This window comes from Narcine bancroftii, chromosome 9 (genome assembly GCF_036971445.1).
Source record: "Narcine bancroftii isolate sNarBan1 chromosome 9, sNarBan1.hap1, whole genome shotgun sequence".
In the NCBI taxonomy this organism is placed as follows: domain Eukaryota; kingdom Metazoa; phylum Chordata; class Chondrichthyes; order Torpediniformes; family Narcinidae; genus Narcine; species Narcine bancroftii.
The window spans coordinates 62,497,597-62,520,494 of record NC_091477.1 but is presented as its reverse complement, the minus strand read 5'-3'; the positions used below and the strand labels follow the sequence as shown (position 1 = coordinate 62,520,494).

The following is a 22,898-nucleotide window of genomic DNA, read 5'->3' as shown; positions in this document are numbered from 1 at the left end:
CCTCTGTTATTCACTAAGCAGCAACATCCTCTGATTGCCAGTGGCCCTGTATAACATCCAAATACCATCACCGATGTGCTGTGAATGTTTAGCTTCTGATTTCACCATCTAGTTTCTGGTTGGCACTTTGCTTATGCTGCCACCAACCCTCTGTGATATTACTATACCACCTCCTATAAGCATACCTCCAGGGATATCCTCGATGAAGGGCTCAAGCCCAAAAATGTTGGTTATGCATTTTTATCTTTGCTATATAAAGCATGTTAACCTGCTGAGTTTCTCCAGCTTTGTGTTTTTACTCCAGGAATATCCTTGATGATTGAGGGAACACAGTTCTGAGAAATATCTGCAGCTGTAGTGCCCTGCCTCCATGGATGGCAAGTTTCAAGAATACATGCAATTTTCAAGTTACTGCTCAGCACTATTTAGTCAGATTATTTTCTTGAAATTAACATAGGTAGAGCCCAGAACAGCCCCTACAGCCCACGAAGCTGTGACAGCCTATCTACAACAATCACATTTTCTTTCCCTGACATCCGTAACTATCTGTTGTTCTTGCATCCATGTGCTTTTGGAAGAGCATTTGAACCTATTGCACCAGCCTCCACCGCCACCCGGCAATGAATTCCACGCATTACCACTCGATAAAGAAATAAAACTTACCTCTAACATTTCCCCTGAACTTTCCTCCACTCACCTTAAACTGATGTCCTCTTGTATTTGTTACTTTTGCCCCGGGATAAAGGCGCTGGCTGTCCACCCTATCTAAGCCCTTCCACCCTATCTAAGCCACTCATAATCTTATATACCTCTCATCCTTCATTGCTCCAAAAGCCAGCTCTGTTAACTTTGTTTCAAAGACATGTTCTCCAATCTCCTCTGCATCTGCACCCTCCCCAAATCCTCTACATCCAAAAGGCGCGTGAACCTAGGAACCTGACAGGGGAAGAAACCAGAGAGACTGGATTTGCTTTCCTTGGAGCAGAGAAGACTGAGGGTGAACAACATTGAGTGTACAAGATTATGAAAGGCTCACTTAAGATAAGCAGTAAACGCAAGCTGTTCAGGACATCCAGCATGGGTTAATATAGCATTTAACACAAAGCTATTACAACGCCAGCAACCTGGGTTCAAATCCAGTGTTGTCTGTAAGGAGTTTGTGCATTCTCCATGTGTCTGCGTGGGTTTCCTCAGGTCTCCTCCCACCTTCCAAAAACGTCTAGGATTTGTAGGTTAATTGGGAGGCAGGAGCTCGTGGGCTGGATGGACCTGCTGTATGTCTAAATTTGAAAAAAAATTAAACCCAGAGGCCAGAGGTTGAATCTAAAGATAGGGGATTTGAGAAAGAATTTGCTCCGGTTGAAGAGTGGTGGTTGGATAGCAGAATTTAGTGTCCTTTTAGCATGGGACACTATCTCCTCTCACTAGAAGTCAATGCTGTCATTCAATATTTTAACCAGTGCAGGGGTGGTGCCTTCATTCAATCCTATGGCTGTAAAAATACAGTAAAACTCATTAGAACGCGATTCGTTAATTGCTTATAGCACGGGTGCCTGTGGACCCCAAACTTTGCAAATAAGTTGATTAAAATTCAGAAAACCAATATTAAAAGAATGTGCTTGCTTTCTTTCATTGAAATTGTTAGTTCTAGATAGCGGATCCTTCGAAAACTGGTACTATTGGGGTTTGATTATCCATAGGCACTCTGACATATATGCATTTGTTCTGCGACTCGGCTGTAACGTGGTATGAAATCTTGGACCCCAACTAACGCGTTCTAACAAGGTTTTACTGTACTTAAATGCTCCTCTCGCCATAGAAATGAACATCTTCACTTAGTTTTCCCCACTTTAGTCTGCTTCCCTCCTCCCTGCCCTGCCACCCTAACATTTAAACACATAATTCAGTACAATGTTTCCTTTCCACTACGCTTCATGCAGTCATGGAGTTGTACAGCATAGGAAAGGGCACTTTAGCCCATCAACCTTGCCAACACTGATGCTCATCTACAGTGATCCCATTTGCCCTCATAAGATCCATATCTATCTACTAATTTCCTATTCAAGTATCTCCAAATGCTTTTTTAACCATTGTAATTGTATCTACCTCTATCACTTCCTCTGGCATCTCGGTCCATATTTCCAACCAACACCCTCTGTGTGGAAAACCTTTCAATTTCTCCCCTCTCACTTTAAACTGTGCCCCTAGTTTTAGACTTGTCCCTCCTCAAAGCACAACACCCTGTCACTTCCTGAACATTTGCCATCTGCCAGACGTCTGACACCTTAACCATGGCAAACAAAGATGTTAGAGCCTCAGGATTCACCTCCCTTTAGGTCAGTGGATCATTCCATGCCCAGTCACCCATACACCAGTCAATGCCATCACTCCAGAAGCCATCACTCTGGGAGTAAATGCCTTCAGTTAGCCTTCCCTTCCGACTGGGGTCAGAGCTTTCACTGTGCTTCCTTCCCATGGGAAGTTAAGAATGATTGTTTGATAACCTCCTCTCACAGGAAGTCAATGTGATTGGGCTGGATCCAGGTCAAAAGATGCAGAGCAAGAATGAAAGTATTATTTCTATATGTAAACACTGGTATATCAATTATCTGACAGGTACTGAAGTTTATGAAGTCATTTCTCAAGTGACAAGCATCCAACACTGCGATCTCAGTGCATTAATATTTATTAAGGGGCTTCCAGCTGCCATCTCAGGTTGAGAGAATCCTGTACGAGTCAGTTCAGCATCCAGAAAGAGTTAACATAGAAACCTCATTCAACCCACTGAGTCTGCTCTGCTCTTCACTAAGGTCATGACAGATCTGTATCTTAATTTCTTTAATTTCATCACTTTTACCTGAGGAAAAGACTTGTCACATCCTGTACCTGAACTACAGTAACTGAATTAGTCTACAGATGAAAAACAATAAATGGTATCTGGAATGAGTAGTCAGAGGAGATGATGGAGGCTAGAACTATAAATTTAACAGGCATTTGGACAGATATTTAAATGAGCAAGGAATCAAGGGGCATGGAATTAATGTAGACCAATGGGATTAGAATGGGTATGCATGATAGTCAGCACAGTGGGCCAAATGGCCTGCTTCCATTGCATGACAATTGATTTCCTGCTTCCACCTGTGAATAGCTTATTTCTGCTCTGGTTCTCTTCCTCCAGGGGAGAATAACTTTGCGATCTACTTTATAAAATCTTCAATCATCCCTTAATATGAAATAATGATGAGTAATTGACAGGACAAAGCAGCACATGCAGATAATTTAACCCCTTTAGATTCTATATCATGGCAACCTCCATTCATAATTTATGATTGTGGCAGGCAGGTTTGCTCGAGCTGTGGGGAGGGTTTGGCAGGGGGGTGGGAATCAGAATGTGAGGGCAGAGATTAGGGTAGAAGTGAACCAGGGTATTAGGGTTGAGAAAGGAAAAAGTCAAAAATAATGTGCAGCAAAGATGGCAAAAAGGACAGGCAGGTGAAAAAAATTGGATAATTTACTGTACAATAGAAAGGCAACTGAATCGGTAACAGAGAGTACTGTACTGAAATGCACGGAGCATTAGGATTAAAGTAGCTGACCTTGTTGTACAGCTACAGATTCAAAGGTATGACATTGTGGCCATTACCAAGTCAGGGCTCAATGATGGATCTGAATGGGAGCTGAATGTCCAAGGGTACACAGTGTATAGGAAAGATAGGCAGGGAGGTAGAGGGGGTGGTGTGGCCCTGATGGTAAACAATGCTATTAAATCACTAGAAAGAAGGGACATAGGGTCAGATGGGGTACAATCCGTATGGGTTGAGTTAAGAAATGGGAAGGGTGAAAGGACCCTATTGGAAGTTATTTACAGGCCCCCAAACAGCAGCTGGGAAGTGGACCATGAGTTACAGCTGGAAATAGAAAAAGCGTGTTAGAAGGAGAATGTCAAAATAATTATGGGAATGTTAACATGAAAGGGGATTGGGAAAATCAGGAAGGTTCTGGATCTCAGGAGAGAGTTTGTAGAATGCCTACGGGATGGCATTTTGGAACAGCTTGTCAATAAGCCCACCAGGGGTTCGGCGATTTTGGTTGGGTGATATGTAAAGAACCTGAGGTGATTGGGGAATTAAAGGTCATGGAACCCTTAGGAAGTAGTGATCGTAACATGATTGAGTTCAGTTTCAAATTTGAAAAGGAGTAGCTGATATCAAGTGTGTCAATATTTCAGTGGAACAAATGGAATTACAGTGAGAAGAACTGGTCCAAGTTGACCCGAAAAGTCAGCTGTATGGAGGGATGGCAGAGCATATTTCTATAAGAAATAAAGAATGTGCAGGATAGATATATTCCAACAAAAAAGAAAATTATGAATGGAAAAATGAAACAAATGTGGCTAATGAGAGAGATTAAGACTAAAATAAAAGCAAAAGGGAGGCAGACAAGGAAGAAAAAAATAGTGGAAAAACAGAGGACTGGGAAACTTTTATAAACTTACAGAAAGAGACAAAGAAAGTCATTAGGAAAGGGGTGTATTAGTTATGAAAGGAAGTTGGCAAATACCATACAGAAGGATTCTATGAGCTTGTTTAAAATATATAAAGCGTAAAAGAGAGACATAGGTAGATAGAGGACCGATTAAAAATGATGCTGGAGAAATTATAATGGGTAACAAAGAGAAGGCAGAGGAACTAAATGTACCTGATAGTCAGAGGTCTCTGGGAATAGAATTAAGTACAGTCAGGATTACTGGAGAGATAGTGCTTAGTCTCTGGGACCGGATAAGATGAATCCATGAGTACTGAAAAAGGTGGTTTTGAAGATTGTGGAGACATTGGAATTGATTTTCCAGAAATCAATAGGCTCTGGCATGGTTCCAGACAATTGGAAGGTCACAAATGTAGTTCTGCTGTTTAAGAAAGGAGAGACACAGAAAAAAAGAAATTATAGGCCTATTAGTCTGGACATTGGTAGTTGGAAAGTTATTGGAGTCAACCCTCAAGGATGAGGTTATGAAATACCTCGAAGTGCATGACATGATATGTCCAAGCCAGCATGAGTTCATGAAGGGAAGATCCTGCCGGACCAATCTACTGGAATTCTTTGAGGTAATCTCAAGGATGGTGGACAAGGGAGAGGCTGTGGATCTTGTGTATTTGGATTTTCAAAAGGCCTTCAATAAGGTGGTGCATAAGAGGCTGTTCAATAAGATGGGAGCCCATGGAATTACTGGAAATATACTGGTTTGGGTGGAACATTGGCTGATAGGCAGGAAGCAAAGGGTGGGAATAAAGGGATCCTGTTCTGGTTGGTTGCCGGTTACTAGTGGTGTTCCGCAGGGGTCGGTGTTGGGGCCGCTTCTTTTTAAAATGTGTATTGGTCAGTTGGATTATGGACTGAATGGTTTTGTGTACAAGTTTGCAGATGACAACAAGAGAGGTGGTGGAGTAGGGAGTGTTGAAGAAACCAAAAGGTTTCAGGGAGATTTGAACAGTTTAGGAGAAGGGGCAAAGAAATGGCAGATGAGATCCAATGTTGAGAAATGTACGATTGGACATTTTGGAAGAAGAAAAAGGCAGATTATTATTTAGATGGGGAGAAAATTTCAAAATTCAGAAGTTCAAAGGGACTCGGGGGTCCTCGTGCAGGATAACTGAAAGGTAAACCACCAGGTTGGATTGGCAGTAAAGAAAGCGAATGCTATGTTGGCATTTTTTTTCAAGAGGAATAGTGTATAAGAGCAAAGAGGTGTTGATGAGGCTCCGTGGGCCACTGGTGAGAGCTCATTTGAAGTAACTGCAGTTTGGGGCCCTTTATCTTTGAAGGGATGAAATAATATTGGCGAGAGTACAGAGAATATTTACCAGGATGATTCCTGGAATGCAAGGAATGTTTATCGGCTCTTGGATTCTATTCGTTGAAGTATAGAAGAATGAGAGGGGATCCATTGAAACATTTTGAATGCTGAAAGGATTGGACAGAGTAGATGTGAATAAGATGTTTCCCCTGGGAGGAGGAGGGTGAATCCAGGAGAAGAGGGCACAATCTTAGAATGAAAAGATACCCATTTAAATCTGAGATGAGGAGAAATTTCTTTAGCCAGAGGGTCATGGATTGGTGGAATTTGTTGCCACATACAGGTGTGGAGGCCCAATCATTGGGGAGTTTAAGGAGGAGATTGATAGGTATCTACTTCGTCAAGGTATCAATGGATATGAGGAAAAGGCTGGAACTTGGATCTAGATGTGAGAACAGTTTAGCTCAGGGTGGCATTGCAGAACAGACTCAATGGGCCAAATGGCCTACTTCTGTTCTTTTATCTTGTGATAATTGCATTAGATTAGTAGCATTCATAATTTAAGTGAATGAGTTAATAATTAGAACACATCTCATCTGTTCCTGATCCTTTCAATTCTTTATTCTTTATCCTCTTACCCCAACACTAAGACTTCCTGTTTTAGTGGCTCCCTTTCTGTTCACACTTGATTATGAAAGGTGAGATGCTGGAGGGAGCACATCGGCAGTAACTTAAGGAGGGAGACAACTGGCTAAGCAGATAGGTGCATTCATAGATATACCTGTGGTGGTTTGTGAATGCATATAGAAAAGTGTAATTCAACTTTTCCAAATACAGTAGAGTTGCTAATACATTGTTTAAAGTTAAGATGGTCGAGCTAAGTAATTGTAGATTGATGATGAGGCAATATTAGAAAGACTGATAGTGAAAGTCACCTGGTCAGGATTGGGTGCATTCTAGTTTGTGATGTTTGGAGAAGAAAGGACCTTCAATCATATTCAGGTACGAGGGAGCAGGCATAGAAATGAAGAAGAATAAAAGATGCACTGTTGTAAAAATTACAATCAAGGATGTTTGATCCACCAGCTGGTCAATATTACTCTGTTCATTAGAAAGCCATCAAAAGCTGTCATCAAGTATGTAAGAAGTGGGCATTTAGAAAACATAAAACATTATCACATAGTACAGGCCCTTCAGCCCACAATGTTGTACCAACCAATAGAAACATAGAAAATAGGTGTAGGAGTAGGCTATTTGGGCCTTCAAGCCTACACCGCCATTCATTTTGATCATGGCTGATCATCCACTCAGTACCCTGTTCCAGCTATCTCTCCATACCCCCTGATCCCCCTAGTCACAAGTACTAAATCTAACCCTCTCTTAAATATAGCTATGGAACCGGCCTCAATCACTTCCTGTGGCAGAGAATTCTGCAAATTCACCACCCTCTGAGTGAAAAAATTCTTCCTCATCTCAGTCCTAAAGGACTTCCCCATTATCCTTAAACTGTGACCACTGGTTCTCGACTTGCTCAACATTGGGAACAATCTTCCTGCACCTTTTTCAGTACTCATGGATTCATCTTATCCGGTCCCAGAAACTAAGCACTATCTCTCCAGTAATCCAGACTGTACTTTTGAACATTTCTATTAATTCTCCTCTTAATCATCTAAACTCCAGCGAGTACAAGCCCAGTCGTTCTAGCCTTTCTTCAAATGCAAGTCCCGTCATCCCTGGTATCAATCTGGTAAACCTTTTCTGCACTCTCTCCATGGCAATGATGTCCTTCCTCAGATAAGGAGTCCAAAACTGAACACAATACTCCAGGTGAGGCCTCACCAAGGCCCTATACAACTGCATCAATACCTTTCTGCTCCTGAACTCGAATCCTCTTGATATGAACGCCAACATACCAGTCGCCTTTTTTACTGCTTGCTGCACCTGCCTGCCCACTTTTAATGGCTGTTGCACAGCGACACCCAGGTCTCTTTGCATCTCCCCTTTTCCTAATTGGATACCATTAAGATAGTACTCAGCCCTCCAATTCTTTCCTCCAAAGTGGATAACCACACACTTATCCACATTATATTGCATCTGCCATGCATTTGCCCACTCACCCAACCTGTCCAAGTCACCCTGCACACTCTTAACAGCCTCTACTCAGCAAACTAAACCTTCCCTACCTCACTCCCATCAAGTTTGAGGTAATAAAAGTGAGACCCATGGAACCATGCAGTAGTAGGCACCATTGATAAAAGATTGGCTCTAGAACTGAAAGCAGCAAGTTGGGGAAGGTGCAAGTATTCCCCTGGGTCATTGCGACCAGAGCAGTGGAAATTGAGTTAAACAATTGTACAGGTAGTGAAGGATTTCAACCTCAAGGATAACACAAGCTGGGGAATTTCAAGAAGACTAAGATTATTGATTTCCATTCCTTTTGGAAAAAATCGTGAAATCGTTTTCCAGACCACAGCAAAATAGAGGGCAGTGAAATATTGAGAAAACATTTAAGCAATGTAATTTAATCACAAATACTATGATATGGAGTTTAAAGGGTTAAATAACATGCATTTAGGGTTTAACTTGTGCAACAAGGAATAAGTATGAATGCAAGTAGAAACAAGTAATTGAAATATCAGCTGCCTTGCTTTACCGATGGCCACGTAGCATAATGTCTGTTTCATTGTACCACTTTTGCACAGTGAAGACCGAACCTGGCTCTTCAGGATCCTACTTCAGCCCCACAGTTTTCACAGCTGGCACCGTGAAAGTGGAACGAGCAGGATTGCATGGGGCATCTGAAATGATTGAGTAAGTCCAGGCTTTTATCCTGATATATGTTCACTTTCTATGGATACCTCCAGGTTACCTAATTTTTTTTTAAACAAATCAAGTACAGTTTGTATTTGACAATGAGTGAGACTCTCTACACAGCCCATCAAGTACTCCCTTCTCAGAAGTTCCATACACTGTCCTACTTGCCACTCGAAGGTATGCTCTGGAATATAGTAAGTGAGCAAAGATATATTTAACTTTTTCTGGAGATTGGAATAATGGTCATTCTTCTTGGGTCACCCAAGGTAAATGTGTATCTTTGACTAATGGGAAGGTGCAGATGATTATCCATACATCCAAATGGATTTCCAGCAACCATTCACAGAAAAGAACAGTTTTGTGAGTGAGAAAGATGACAAGCCCTCATGCACCCTGCAAGCTCTAGTTCTCCTGGAACAGTGACAGGGAAATGGGAGAAAGACTCTTGCTATTGTTATGGGCCCAGAGGACCCCAAAATCCAGCAGTAATAGAAATTCACCAAGACAAATGGTTACTTAAACAAAAGTTACTTTTAATTATCTTTAAACATGAAAGCAGGATCAAATCCTAACATTACTATTAACTTAACTTAACCTAACTTAACCCCCTTCTAATTCTAAGCGCACGTGTATGTAATGTGTGTGTAAGTTCAGAAAAGTTCTTTGATTAACAGTACAATCTCACTTCTCATTCCTCCAAGTTCACTGGTTGCAGGCAATTCTTATACTGTGCACAGAATTTAACATTTATGAATTTCGCCAGGCTTTGGTGCTTGAAAGGTAAATGGTTACCAATCAGGAAGGTTCTTGTCGATTTTCAGAGGGAGATATGTTGCTCGTTGTACACACACAACTGATTCATTATGATCAACCACTTCAGTATCTTGCCGAAGAAACTTGCCCCATCAGGGTTTTCAAATGATAACCTCTTTCTTTCGAGTCACCACAGATTTCCTTTTTATTTCCCTCATTTCAAACGAAACATTATACAACCAGACATTAGAGAAGGTTCAGTTTGTTGAGTAAATATGGACCAATCACCTTCAAATGGGAGTTACTCAGGTAGACACTTTGGTCATCACAGGCAAGTTAGGCCGAAGGCACTGTACTTGCAATCAGTTCAGACTCATGTCAGTGTGCATGTTATACATACATTGCCTAAAAGTAAAGATGAATCTCAACCAGGTGTTAGGATCAACTTTATTAAACAGATAAAAAATCTAATCAGGACCTTATTCCTTACTGCCTTTAGCCTTGAATACATTGAGAATATGCAGCAGCTACTCTCTGCAATCCTGAAGAAGTTGCCTCTGATCGTTCCCAAGAAGAGTGAGTAAAACCTCTTTCAATTTCATTTCAAACGCTGCTCATTGTGATGTTAAATTCCATGTGGCAGTTTCATAGACCTTGGATTGGAACCAAGTCCCAAATCTTGACCCCAGGATGAGAAACAAGAGGAATGCTTTTTGGTCTAAGAACCTGCTTGATCATTTGAGTGCCTGACAAAAAAAAAACAAACTTTACAGGTCAGGCAGCATCTACTGAAGAAAGAGGGAGTCGATGTTACAGGTCAAAATCCTGGATCAGGACTGAGAGTATAAAGAGAAGACAGCCAATAAAAAGAGATGGGGAAGGGGTGAGGCAGGAGCTGGCAAGTGATAGGTGGATCTAGGAAAGGAAGGGTTGATGGCCAGTGGAACCAGGTGCCAGATTTTCTCCAGAATCTGCATTCTCTCTATTTTCTGTGTTTATTTCAGATTACCGTTATCTTCATTTTTTTTAAATCAAGCCATTGACTTCAGACAACTTGTGTACTAATTATTTTGGCTTGAGGTAAATTTTGGCAAGGTAATGAGGGAAGAAATCCCTCTTTGAATGGTGTAACAAATTTTTTGTACATCTCAGAGTGAGTGAGCTCTAAATTTTGCATGTTATCCTGGAGACCATGTTGTACCACATTGACGCATTGACTCAACTTTAAAGGAATTGTGTGGTTCAGCCAGCATAAAGGGAATGATTGGTACAATCCAGCTGGTAGTCATATAGGAACTGCCAGATTGCAATTTAAATAAAGAACCAACGATTTAAGAAAGGATGCTGTGTCTAATCCTAGCCCTGTCACTGACCATCTGCTTACTGAAGTGCATTAACGAGTCACTCTGTGTATCAAGTGTGTATAAGTGGCATTTGAGAAGCCCTGTCAGTGATTTTAAATTTATAAAATTTATACATATAGCAAGGTAACAGGCCCTCCTGGCCCACAAGCCCAAATACCCCGAGTTAACCTAAAACCCCCATCACCTCCCCCCCCTCTTTGTTTTGAAGGGTGGGAGGAAAGCATAGCTGCTGGAGGAAACCCATGCAGACACAAGAATGTACAAACTCTTTACAGACAGCGTCAGATTCAAACGCTGGTTGCTGGTGCTGTAATCTTTCTTTGGCTTGGCTTCGCGGACGAAGATTTATGGAGGGGTATGTCCACGTCTGCTGCAGGCTCGTTGGTGACTGACAAGTCCGATGCGGGTCAGGCAGGCACGGTTGCAAGGGAAAATTGGTTGGTTGGGGTTGGGTGTGGGGTTTTTCCTCCTTTGTCTTTTGTCAGTGAGGTGGGCTCTGCGGTCATCTTCAAAGGAGGTTGCTGCCCGCCGAACTGTGAGGCGCCAAGATGCACGGTTTGAGAAGATATCAGCCCACTGGTGGTGGTCAATGTGGCAGGCACCGTGAGCAGGAAGGGCTTTGGCAAATACTAGAGTGCCTCGGATGCCCCCCCAAGTTCCTCAACATGGTTATCCAACTGCACGAAAACCAACAAGGTCAGGTCAGATACAGCAATGAGCTCTCCGACCCCTTCTCCATTGACAACGGCGTGAAGCAAGGCTGCGTCCTTGCACCAACCCTCTTTACTATTTTCTTCAGCATGATGCTGAAACAAGCCAATAAAGACCTCAACAATGAAGACGATGTTTACATCCGGTACCGCATGGATGGCAGTCTCTTCAATCTGAGGCGCCTGCAAGCTCACACCAAGACACAAGAGCAACTTGTCCGTGAACTACTCTTTGCAGACGATGCCGCTTTAGTTGCCCATTCAGAGCCAGCTCTCCAGCGCATAATGTCCTGTTTTGCGGAAACTGCCAAAATGTTTGGCCTGGAAGTCAGCCTGAAGAAAACTGAGGTCCTCCATCAGCCAGCTCCCCGCCATGACCACCAGCCCCCCCCCCCCCCCCCCACATCTCCATCGGGCACACTGGTGCTGTAATAACATTGCGCTAACCGCTAGGCTAACTGAGTCTCTCCTATGCTAACCATTTCACCCTGTGACTTCTCAAGGTAATTGGGGATTGGCAGCTCAAAAATTAATTAGAGGAGCATCATGGAGAGCTCCTGATGTTCCACTCAATATTTGCCCTCTAACCAACAACAAATTAATTAGTCATGTATCCACTGGCTATTTGAGGCATCAGTTGGCTGTTACATTTCCTGGTTGCCTCAGCATTTCATCTGTTACAGGAGATCAGAGTTGAATGCAGTACTGTAGAACATTACAGCATAGAAACAGGACCTTTCAGCCCTTCTAGTCTGTACTGAACCATTTAGTGTGTTTAGTTGGCTCACCATTCAACTTTTGTTTATTTCTTGCCCTGATTGGTTTAATGTATGAAGTATCTGCTTGCTGCCCTTCATTATTTCTATAATAATTGTGGTATGTGACAGCCAGTGGTCATTATTGCAAAAGGTGCTTTAACTGATCAATTCATTTTTTCCAATAGCTGAGGACTCTCATCCATTCTGTGCCTTATCTCTGGAACAGTATTACAGTTGGAATATTGGGAAAAGGAGAGCTGCAGAGGTAAGGTCCAGCTTGTGTTTTTGAACCCAACTCAATTTTCACTTCAATGTTTTTGCCTTGAGAAGCAAATCAGCAGGATTCCATTCCTGACTGCTGTTCATCAATCTTTGAAAATTATTGTGCTTTTGTAAACACCGTGAAAAATCCCCTAATTAAATATGTCACTGGCTCACTCAGTTTACCTGTGAAGAATTGCAATATAAAGCAGGTGAGTAGCGTGTCCAGCAAGAATTAGCTTTAAAAATGAGTGGCAGAAAAAAGACTTGCCTTGCACCCTCTTCAGTTGCTGCTCTTAAACTAGCTTGTGGTGCATTTGAATAAAGCAGCTATCTCTTACAATGTGTTCTGCTGGCGATGAGGAGTTATTTGTGACGATCTGTGTATTCTGTTTGAAAGGATTTAATGCACATTGTGATTGTGATACAGCAACAAATGTTTCATTGTGCCTTAGAGACTCTGTCCCAGTAATCTGACACAGAATCCCTTCTCCAAAGGCTGCAAGATTTCTTTTAAATTTAATTTTTTTTACAGCACCAGTAGAAGCTGATTCTATTATTTAAACCCGTGCCCACCCAAATTGATCTATAACCCCATATGTTTTGGAGGCTGGGATAAACTGGAGCACCCAGCAAAAGCCCATGCAGATATGAAGAACATACAAACTAGTTACAGACAGTGCGGGATTCAGCTCCTGGTTGAAACATGCTGGTAATACTCAGGAGGTCAGGCAGCATTCGTGGACATCATTTCAGGCTGATGACTTGTTATTTGCTTTTTTTTTAAAAAGCAAAAATAAATGTGGGCCTCGTGGAGACAATGATAGGATAATGGGGTGTAAAGAAAAGCATGAGTTACTGATTTATTTTTCTTCATTGATTCCAGGGAGGAATCTGAATGTCATTGTTCATGAAGTTTGCTTGTTAAGTAAACACAGAACAAATAGCAGTGAGAAAGACAATAGATATATTGGCATTTATTAAATGAAATCAGGGTGCAGAAGTCAAGTCTTGGTGAGATCGCTCAGAGGTTTTGTAAAGTTTCATTTGAACAACTGTTACAATTTTGTTTTCATTGAACCCTTATAAGGTGTCAGACCCTGAGGGCGTACCTGGCAGGCGACTGAAAATCTCTGCTATCTAACTCGCTATAGTGTTCACAGACATTTTCAATCTTTCACTGCTGCAGTTGGAGATTCCCACCTGCTTCAATCGTACCTGTGACCAAGAAGAGCAGAGTGAGGTGCTTCAATGACTGCTGCCCAGTAGTACTCACGTCTACTGTGATGAAATGCTTTGAGAGGTTAGTCATGGCCAGAATTAACTCATACCTAAATAAAGACCTGGATCCACTGCAATTCACCCACCGCCATAATTGCTCCACAACAGATGCAATCTCACTGGCTCTCCATTCATCCCTCGATTACCTGGACAGCAGCAATACATCTGCTTTACATCGATTACAGCTCAGCTTTCAATACCATCATCCCCTCAATACTAGACAGCAAGCTTTAGAATCTGGCCCTGTGCACCTCCCTCTGCAACTGGGTCCTTGACTTCCTCATCAGAAGACCACAGTCAGTGCAGATTGATAACAATGTCTCCTCCTTGCTGACTATCAACACAGGTGCATCTCATGGAAGCATGTTTCGTCCACTAATCTCTCCCTATACCCACAACTGTGTGGCTAGGCACAATTCAAATGCCATCTACAAATTTACAGATGATTCATGGTTGTCAGTAGAATCATAGATGGCAATGAGGAAGCATACAGACATACATACAGATATACAGCGTGGTAACAGGCTCTCTCGGCCCATGAGCCCATACCACTCAATTGACCTACATCCTCTGGTACGTTTTGAATTATGGGAGGAAACCAGAGCCTCCAGGGAAAACCCCCACAGACACGAGGAGAAAGAACAAACTCCTTATAGACAGCGCAGGATTCGAACCTTGGTCCCAGTTGCTGGCGCTGTAACACCTTTGTGCTAACCACCATGCTAACCGTGCTGCCCCGGTTAGTACAATGAGATAGATCGACTAGTTGAGTGGTGTCACAACAACCTTCTACTCAGTGTTAGCAAAACTAAGAAACTGATTGTGAACTTCAGGGATGGAAGACTAGGAGAACACAAACCAGTCCTCATCGAGGGGTCAGTAGTGGAGAGGGTAAAGAACATTAAATTCTCACGTGTCCACATCTCTGAAGATCTGTCCTGGGACAAACATGAAGAAAACATGCCATTGGCTTCATTGTATATTTCATTAGGAGTTTGAGGAGATTTGGTCTATCACCAAAGACTCTTGCAGATTTCTACAGGCATATTGTGGAGAGCATCACTAGTTGCATTACTGGTATGGAGGTGCTAATGCAGAGGACAGGAAAAGGCTACAGAGAGTTATTATCTCAGCCAACGCTATCATGGGCATCAGTCTTCACTTCATTAAGGGCATCTTTAAGAGGCAGTGTCTCAAGAAAGCAGCCTCTATCATGAAGGACCCTCATCACCCAGGCCAAGCCCTCCTCTTACTGCTACCATCAGGAAGGAGGTGCAGGATCTTGAAGCCGAGCACCCAACATAACAAAAGCAGCTTTTTTCTCCCTCCAGCATCAAATTTCTGAATGGACAATGAACTACAGACACCACTTCACCTTTTGACATTCATTATTTATTTTTGAATAATGTTTTTAAGGAAATGTAGTTTATAGCAATTTTTGCCACAAAACAACAAATTTCATGATGTGTAATCTTGTCAATAAACCTGATCCTGATTCAGTACCAAAACAAACATGTACTTGCCTTGGACTCAGTTCTCTGTGGTTTCACTTGATTGGTTCCTGGGAGGAGACACATTTCTGGAGAATAGGATTGAGTAAGTTTGACCTTTACAGGCTGAAGTTTAGGAAAATAATAGGTGATTTATTTGAGGTTTACAACAATCTTGGGTGAGTTGGATGTTTCCTGTGGATGGAAGGCCTAAAACCAGGAGAGTAGTTTCAATTCATGAGAATTTTTTTTTTAGCACAAGTTTGAAACTCAACAACAAACTCAGTCAAAGACTCATTTAAGGACTCTTACTTGTGCACTTTATTGATTTTCTTTTTATTCTCTCTGTATTGCACAATTTGTTTACGTTGGTTAACAGTTTACAGTTCTTTATTTGTTTACATGCATATGCTGTGTACAGTTTATTTTTTGCACAACTAATTAGTGGTAATTCTGCTGTGCCTGCAGGAAAAAGGAATCTCAGGGTTGTATGTGATGTCTCTGGCAATAAATCTGAAAACTTTTGAACCTGAAGGCTTTAGATCCTCAGTCACTGAATCTCAGACTGAGTGATTTCTGTGCATCAAGCAACTAAGAATATTTGGTCCTAAGTCACAGATAACGCAGGATTTTTTGAAACAGATCTCAGGGCTCTCACTTATTCCAATTCTTGTGCAATGCACAAAGCTAAAGGAAGAGTTCTAGATGCAGTCTGACCAAGGCTTTGTCCAACTGGAGACTCACTTTGCATAATAGTCTTCAGATGAAGGCCAAGGGTTCCATTAGTCTTTTGATTGCATCATTAGGAGGATAATTTGACTATTTTGCTATTTTTCCCCCTGATTTAGTTCTGTGTTACAAAGAAGGGTACCTCACCTTTCTCTCATCTTTTCTCTCCTAGTGGCAGCGTGCAATAACTGTGAGAAAGATTGTGCAGGAGGTGTTGAAGATGTGTCCACGGTTTAGCAGCACAGAATCCATGAAGACCAAGCAGATTGTGCACTGGTGTCGCCAACGTGGGTACACACCCCCTGATCCAGAGACTTGTGCAGACGAAAGGGATTCAATGGAAGACATACTGACACAGATAGACAATGAGACAGGTGAGCCAGCCACATGATCAAGCAATAACTTTATCGGCGTTCGGAAGTTGAAGCAACGAAGTTGATTGGACTGAGGTAAAAGGCTCAAATCCCCAACATATTAAAAATAAAAAGAGGACTGAAGTGAAAAATGTGGGCAGTTCTTTCTGTGAACTGCAAAATGTTGGCAGCTTCCCCCTTGAGAATCTACCTGCAAAGTTCACTTTATGTATACATAGTGAAGAGAGAGCTTGTGAAGAAATATAGTGAAGAGAGAGCTTGTGAAGAAATATAGTGAAGAGAGAGCTTGTGAAGAGACATAGTGAAGAGGGAGTTTGTGAAGAGACATAGTGAAGAGGGAGCTTGTGCTGCTCCAGGATTGGGTGGAGCGAGCGACGTGTCCCATTTCATGGAGGGATTCTTCCCCCTTTACTTGGGTTCTTTGACTCATATCTTATAGCAGGGCAGATATATAGACTCGATAAAAGTATCCACTGATGACTAAATCTGTGAAGAATTTCAGGGGATGAATTTTAGTGCTGAAAGCCAGAATAAGTACAAAGTTTTGTCAATTTTCCACAATTTCTGCAATATTTCAGGGGTGTGTGAAAGAGTTTCTAGTCCTACTTGTTCTGCGCCCCATGACACCTTGTGCATCTGTAGAGTGGAAATGTCATCACGTTTTATTTTTCTTTTATTCAAGGAATGTTGCCTTCACAGGCTCAGTCAGCATTTGATTGCCCATTATTACTTGCCTTTTAGAAGATAGTGTTGAGCTGCATTGTCAAACTGGCAATCTTTGAGGTGTGGATACTAATACAGTGCTGTCACGGAATTCCAGGATTTAGTGGCTGAACATCGGAGATTCCTTTTGTCCCTGTGCCCTGTGCAGTGAATGTTGTTTTGTTCTTGTACCCTGACTTTCCCCACACTGTATTCCAATGGTGCCATGAATCACACACCCTGTGTAATGAAGGTACATTCTCCAGTGTTGTTTTCAGTGGGGATTCCATCTCTAGTGTTGTTTGCAACAGAGTTTAAAATGTTACGAGAGGACCCCAAAACCGAGCAGCAATAGATATTCACCATGACAAATGGTTACTTTAACAAAAGTTGCTTTTAATTATATTTAAACATGAAAGCAGAATCACACTTTAACTTATCACTATTGACTTAACTAACCTAACTTAACCGCCTTCTAATTCTAAGCGCATGTGTATGTCATGTACGTGTAAGTTCAAAAAAGTTCTTTGATTCACAGTCCAATCTCACTTCTCATTCCTCCAAGTTCATTGGTTGCAGGCAATTCTTATTTCTGTGCACAGAATTTAACATTTATGAAGATCACCAGGCTTTGGTGCTTGAAAGGTAAATGGTTATTGATCAGGAAGGTTCTTGTCAGCTTTCAGAGAGCGATTTGTTGCTCCTGGACACAAACTGATCCTTTTTAATCAGCGTCTTGCCAAAGAAACTTGCCCCATTACGGTTTTCCAGATGATAACTTCTTTCTTTCGGGTCACCACAGAGTTCCTTTCTGTTTCACTTATTTCATCTGAAACATTAGACTGCCAGTCCTCTCCTGTCGCATGAACCACAAGGCTGAACTAAGCACTCACAACCTGTCTTCCAAAATGGGGTTTTTCCACAAGCTTTCCAGCTTGTCCTGTTCCAGTCCCAGCTGCTGCTGCTGACTGTAACAACGCAGAACTGATCTCTTTCTCTCAGAGAAGAAGCCTGTTTGACTCTGTCTGTTTGCAAAAACCACATGACCCTCTTAGAACAGCAAAATGCACTCCCAGACTCCGAACTACTCCCCAATCTCTTTCAAATGTTGCTTTTCAAATTAACAATCCATTAGTCAAGTCTCTTGGGCACTCCCCAAAGCTTTTGCAAAGGCCCCCAGGAGCCGCCCTGTCTGGCTTGAGCAGAGCTCCAGTATTTTAAATGAGATCTGTTTTGAAGTGTTTATATGACACCTACACTAAAAAAACCTGCCCCAATTTATCTCCCAGAAACATATGTATATACAATACAAACACAACATAATCTGTCACACTACCTACAAGGCATCACACAGAAGGTTCCACCTCGAGGACCTCGTGCAGTGGATGTGCTAATTCCAGGCCCCCGAACAGTGGAGGTTCCACCTCCAGGCCCTCGCACAGCAGAGTCTCTACCTACAGGGGCCCATGCAGCAGGTTCCATCTCCAGCCCCCCATGCAATGAAGGTTCCATCTCCATGCAACTGCACCATTAGGCCCCTGTGCAGAGCAGGTTTGACTCCAGGTCCCCGTGCAGCAAAGATGCCACCTACAAGCCCCCATGCTTCGGAGGCTCCACCTTCAGGGCTCCATGCAGTGGAGTCTGCATCTCCCATATTCTGTGCAGGGGAAGGTCTTTTCACCTTTTCCCCTCAGTGATGGGCTCTTCCTGTGTGCTGTACAAGGGTGGTCTTTTTAGATTCCTGTGTTTGTAGACAATCCCTCTTCTATCTGTGCCGGGAAGCTCCTCTTGTCCCTGTATTCCATATTTTCAGATTGTTTCTTGTCAACAGATTATTCATAAGATAGTCTCAAGGGCTTGGCCGGAATTGATTTCAGTTTCAATTAGCATCTGATGATCTTCCAGCATCTTGTTGTATTGAGTAGAAGAGCGTTTCAGTGTCACATTGGGCCTAGATTTTAATTTTTTAAATGTAATTTTAATGATACATCATTATAAAACTTATTACACCCAATTTACTTCGCAACCCCGTTTTTAAGGGTGGGAGTAACCTGAAGAAACTCACGCAGGTCACAGGGAGAACATACAAAGTCCTTACAGACAGCAATGGATTCAAACCTGTGTTGCTTGCGCTGTAACAGTGTCACACTAACCACGCCAGCACAATTAGTGTCATTTCATTAGCAAGTGTTCAAGTGTTAGTAATTATTGGAACTGACAATACTATCCCAGTAATCACCTGTTTTAACAGTCCATCAAATTATATACACAGTGGTTTTATTGCAACATTAAATCATTAGGACAACATTGATTGACATTTAGAAATCATCTGTAATATACAGCATTATGCAGTGTATGAAGAAAATCAATCTTACTTTATTACAGACTTACCATTTTTGTGGAGTGAAGTGTGTTTAAGATGAAGTCTCTTTGGATTTGCAAACTAATTTAGTATTATTTATAAGTAGCTGGAACTATTTATAAATTTTGTCTTTATTTTCCACTATTTGTATTTGTGTTTAAGAGTGTCCTTCCACATATTCTGAAGCCAGTGAGCTCTGCCACAGACTCATGGAAGTAGAGAGCATTCTGAAAACTGAATCAGAGAGTGATGAGGAGGTGGACATCATTAGCACGATTGAACCCCCCAAAGTGAAGGTCAAGAAAGAGGTGGAGGATGTTGATGAAGAGGTCAAATTCTACATGGGAACAGTGCCAGCAATGGAATATGCCAGAGACACAGCACAACAGGTATTGTATCAGAAAACAAATTCATTGGCATTATTTATCTGTGTGCTTTCCCTCCTTTCTACTCTTTTTAGTCCAGTAAAGGTCTAAACCCAAAACATTGACGATTTCTACCATGGACATGTCTGACTTGCTGGGTTCCTCCAGCTATTCTCTCTTTCTTTGTTGAAGATTCCAGCATCTTCAGCCTTTGTCTTCTCTGATTTTTTTTTTAGAAAATGGGCAATTTGGCCCTTCTAGTCTGTGCCAACTATTATTCTACTAATCCCAGTGGCCTGCTCCCATTCCATAATCCTCCAGACCTCTCCCATCCATATATCTATCCAATTTATTCTCTAATGGGCCCACATTTACATCAGACAGCGGCTTGTTCCACATCCCCACCACTCTGAGTGAAGAACTTTCCCTAATGGTCCCCCTAAACATTTCACCTTTCATCCTAAAGCCACGTCCTCTCGTATTTATCTCTCCTAATCTAAGTGGAAATAGCCTACTTGCATTTACTGTATCTATACCCCATATAATTTTGTAAACTGCTATCAAATTTTCACTCATTCTTCTATGCTCCAGGGAATAAAGTCCTAACCCGTTTAATCTTCCCCTGTAACTCAACTCCTGAAGACCCGACAACATCTTATTAAATCTTCTCTGCATTCATTCAATCTTATTGATATCCTTCCTGCAGTTAGGTGGCCAGAATATTCCAAATTTGGCCTCAACAATGTCTTAATCAGCTTCAATATAACATCCCAACTTCTGTATTCAATACTTTGATTTATGAAGGTCAAGGTGCCAAAAGCTTTCTTAACAACCATGTCTCTCTGTGATGCCACTTTCAGGGAACAATGCACTCCTCAGTGCCCTACCATTTACTGTGTAGGTCCTACCTTGGTTTGTTCTTCCAAAATGCAACACCTCACACTTGTCTGCCTTAAATTTCATCTTAAATTTCTGGCCCATTTTTCCATTGCTGTCCACAACGCCTTCAATCTTAGCGTCATTAGCAAACTTGCAGGTCATTGATATAGACAACATACAACCATGGTCCCAGCACTGATCCCTGAGTCACACCACTAATCACAGGCCTCCATTCTGAGAAGCAACCATCCACTACCACTCTCAGTCTTCTCCCATTCAGCCAAATTCAAATCCAGTTTACAACTTCTCCATGGATACCTACTGTCTGAACCTTCTGAACTGAACTCCCATGGGAGTCCTTGTCAAAGGCCTTTCTAAAGTCCATGTAGACAACATCCACAGCCCTACCTTCGAGATAATCTCAAAAAATTCTAAGACTGTTAAACATGACCTACCACACACAAAGCCCATGGCCATTCAAATACCTATATATCCTATCTCTTTGAACTCCTTCCAGTAATTTACCTACTACTGACGTCAGGCTCACCAACCTGTAATTTCCTAGTTTGCTTTTGTAGCCTTTTTTAAACAACAGAACAACATGAGCTACCCTCCAATCCTCTGGCACCTCACCCATGGCTAATAATGTTTTAAATATTTCTGCCAGGGTCCCTGCAATTCCTATACTAGTTTCCCTTAAGGTCCAAGGGAATAATGTTGGGCCCGGGGATTTATCTCCCTTTATTCACTGTAGGCAGCACCTCCTCTTCTTTAATCCCTATATGTACAATGACACTTCTGCTTGTTTCCCTCCCTTCCTTATCTACGAGGCCAGTTTCCTGAGTAAATACTGATGCAAAAAAGATCTTCCTCATTTCATGAGGCTCCACGCATAGATGACCACCCTGATCTTCCAGGGGACTAATTTTGTCACTTTCTATCCTTTTACTCTTATTATACGTAGAGAAACCCTTCAGATTTACCTTCACCTTATCTGCCAAAGCAATCTCATGTTTTATTTTTGCCTTCCTGATTTCCTTCTTGAATATTTTTTATTCACTTCAAATACCTTATTTCCTCCTTGTTGCCTATATTTGCTATATACCTCCCTCCTCTTCACCAGATTACCAATATCCCTTGAAAACCAGTGTTCCTTCTGCCTGTTAACTTTGACTTGCATTTTTTATACTCTACAAGTCCCTCATTTGCTCCATTCTCTCTTCTTCTGAACCAGATCCCCAATATCCCTTGATAACCAAGGTTCCCTATGCCTGCTAACTTTGCCTTTGAACGTGAGAGGAACTCTGCACTCTCAAGGTTTCGTCTTTGAAGGCCATCCACTTACTGAACACATCCTTGCCCGAAAACAACATATCCAAATGCACTCTTCCTTGATCCTTTCTCGTTTCGACAAAATTGGCCTTTCTCCAATTTAGAATATCAACCCGAGGCCCAGACCTATCCTCCTCCATAATTAACTTAAAGCTAATGACATTACAGTCACTGGACCCAAAATGTTCGCCTACACATACTTCTGTCACCTGTCCTGTCTGGTTCTCTAATAGGAGATCCAGTATTACATCCTCTCTCATTGGTTCCTCTACATATTGACAAAGTCCAAGCTATTCAGCCCTTTTACAATATGGGAGTCCCAGACAATATGTGAAAAGTTAAAATCTCCTACTATCACACCCTGTCGAGGGCGGGGGCTGGTCCAGGTGCTCAGGGCACACACTGCAATCGTCGCTGAAAGAGCCAGATGCTGCACTTTCGGAGTCAGGGAAGGCAGAAATTGTAGCAGGGAGGTCATAGAGGGCCGCTGAGCTGCTGACTGGTTTTGAGCCAGAGCTTGGGCCTGCTTGGTTTGGCTGGGAGTCGGAGGAGGAGGAGGAGGAGGAGGAGGAGGAGGAGCTTGGTGAAAGTGACGGGGTTAATTGGTCAAGGGGCCTATAAAAGGAGTGAAAGGGGAGGGAGTGGCCAGTGAGGAGTGGGCAGTGAAGGAGTGGAGACTTGGGACTTTGGCTCGAGGGACTTCGGTAAGGAGCTCCCTGTGTGGTAAGGTGCCCTTTTTGGTTAGTCTTTTAGTATTATTTGTTTAGTTTTTCTATTAAATAACCTATATATATTGAGAAGGGAGGAAATGGAGTCAGCTGGGGTAGTCAAATGCTCCAATTGTGGGAGATGTGGGAAGTCAGAGACAGCACGGCTGTTCCTGACGACTACACCTGCAAAAGGTGCATCCAATTGCAACTCATGAGTGAC

The 22,898-nt window shown here is 42.2% G+C and overlaps 1 protein-coding gene across 6 annotated transcripts in view; it reads left to right on the top strand.

Annotated features, from left to right (window-relative positions):
- The window catches only part of yeats2 (YEATS domain containing 2), a 223,639-nt gene that overhangs the window by 185,003 nt on the left and 15,738 nt on the right, over window positions 1-22,898 (top strand). For all 6 annotated transcript variants that reach the window (XM_069899313.1, XM_069899312.1, XM_069899314.1 and 3 more), the window contains exons 22-26: window positions 8,497-8,605; window positions 9,861-9,937; window positions 12,379-12,458; window positions 16,127-16,328; window positions 19,555-19,781. In XM_069899313.1, coding sequence (XP_069755414.1) covers window positions 8,497-8,605; window positions 9,861-9,937; window positions 12,379-12,458; window positions 16,127-16,328; window positions 19,555-19,781 — 695 coding nt within the window. The remainder of the gene's footprint in view (window positions 1-8,496; window positions 8,606-9,860; window positions 9,938-12,378; window positions 12,459-16,126; window positions 16,329-19,554; window positions 19,782-22,898) is intronic.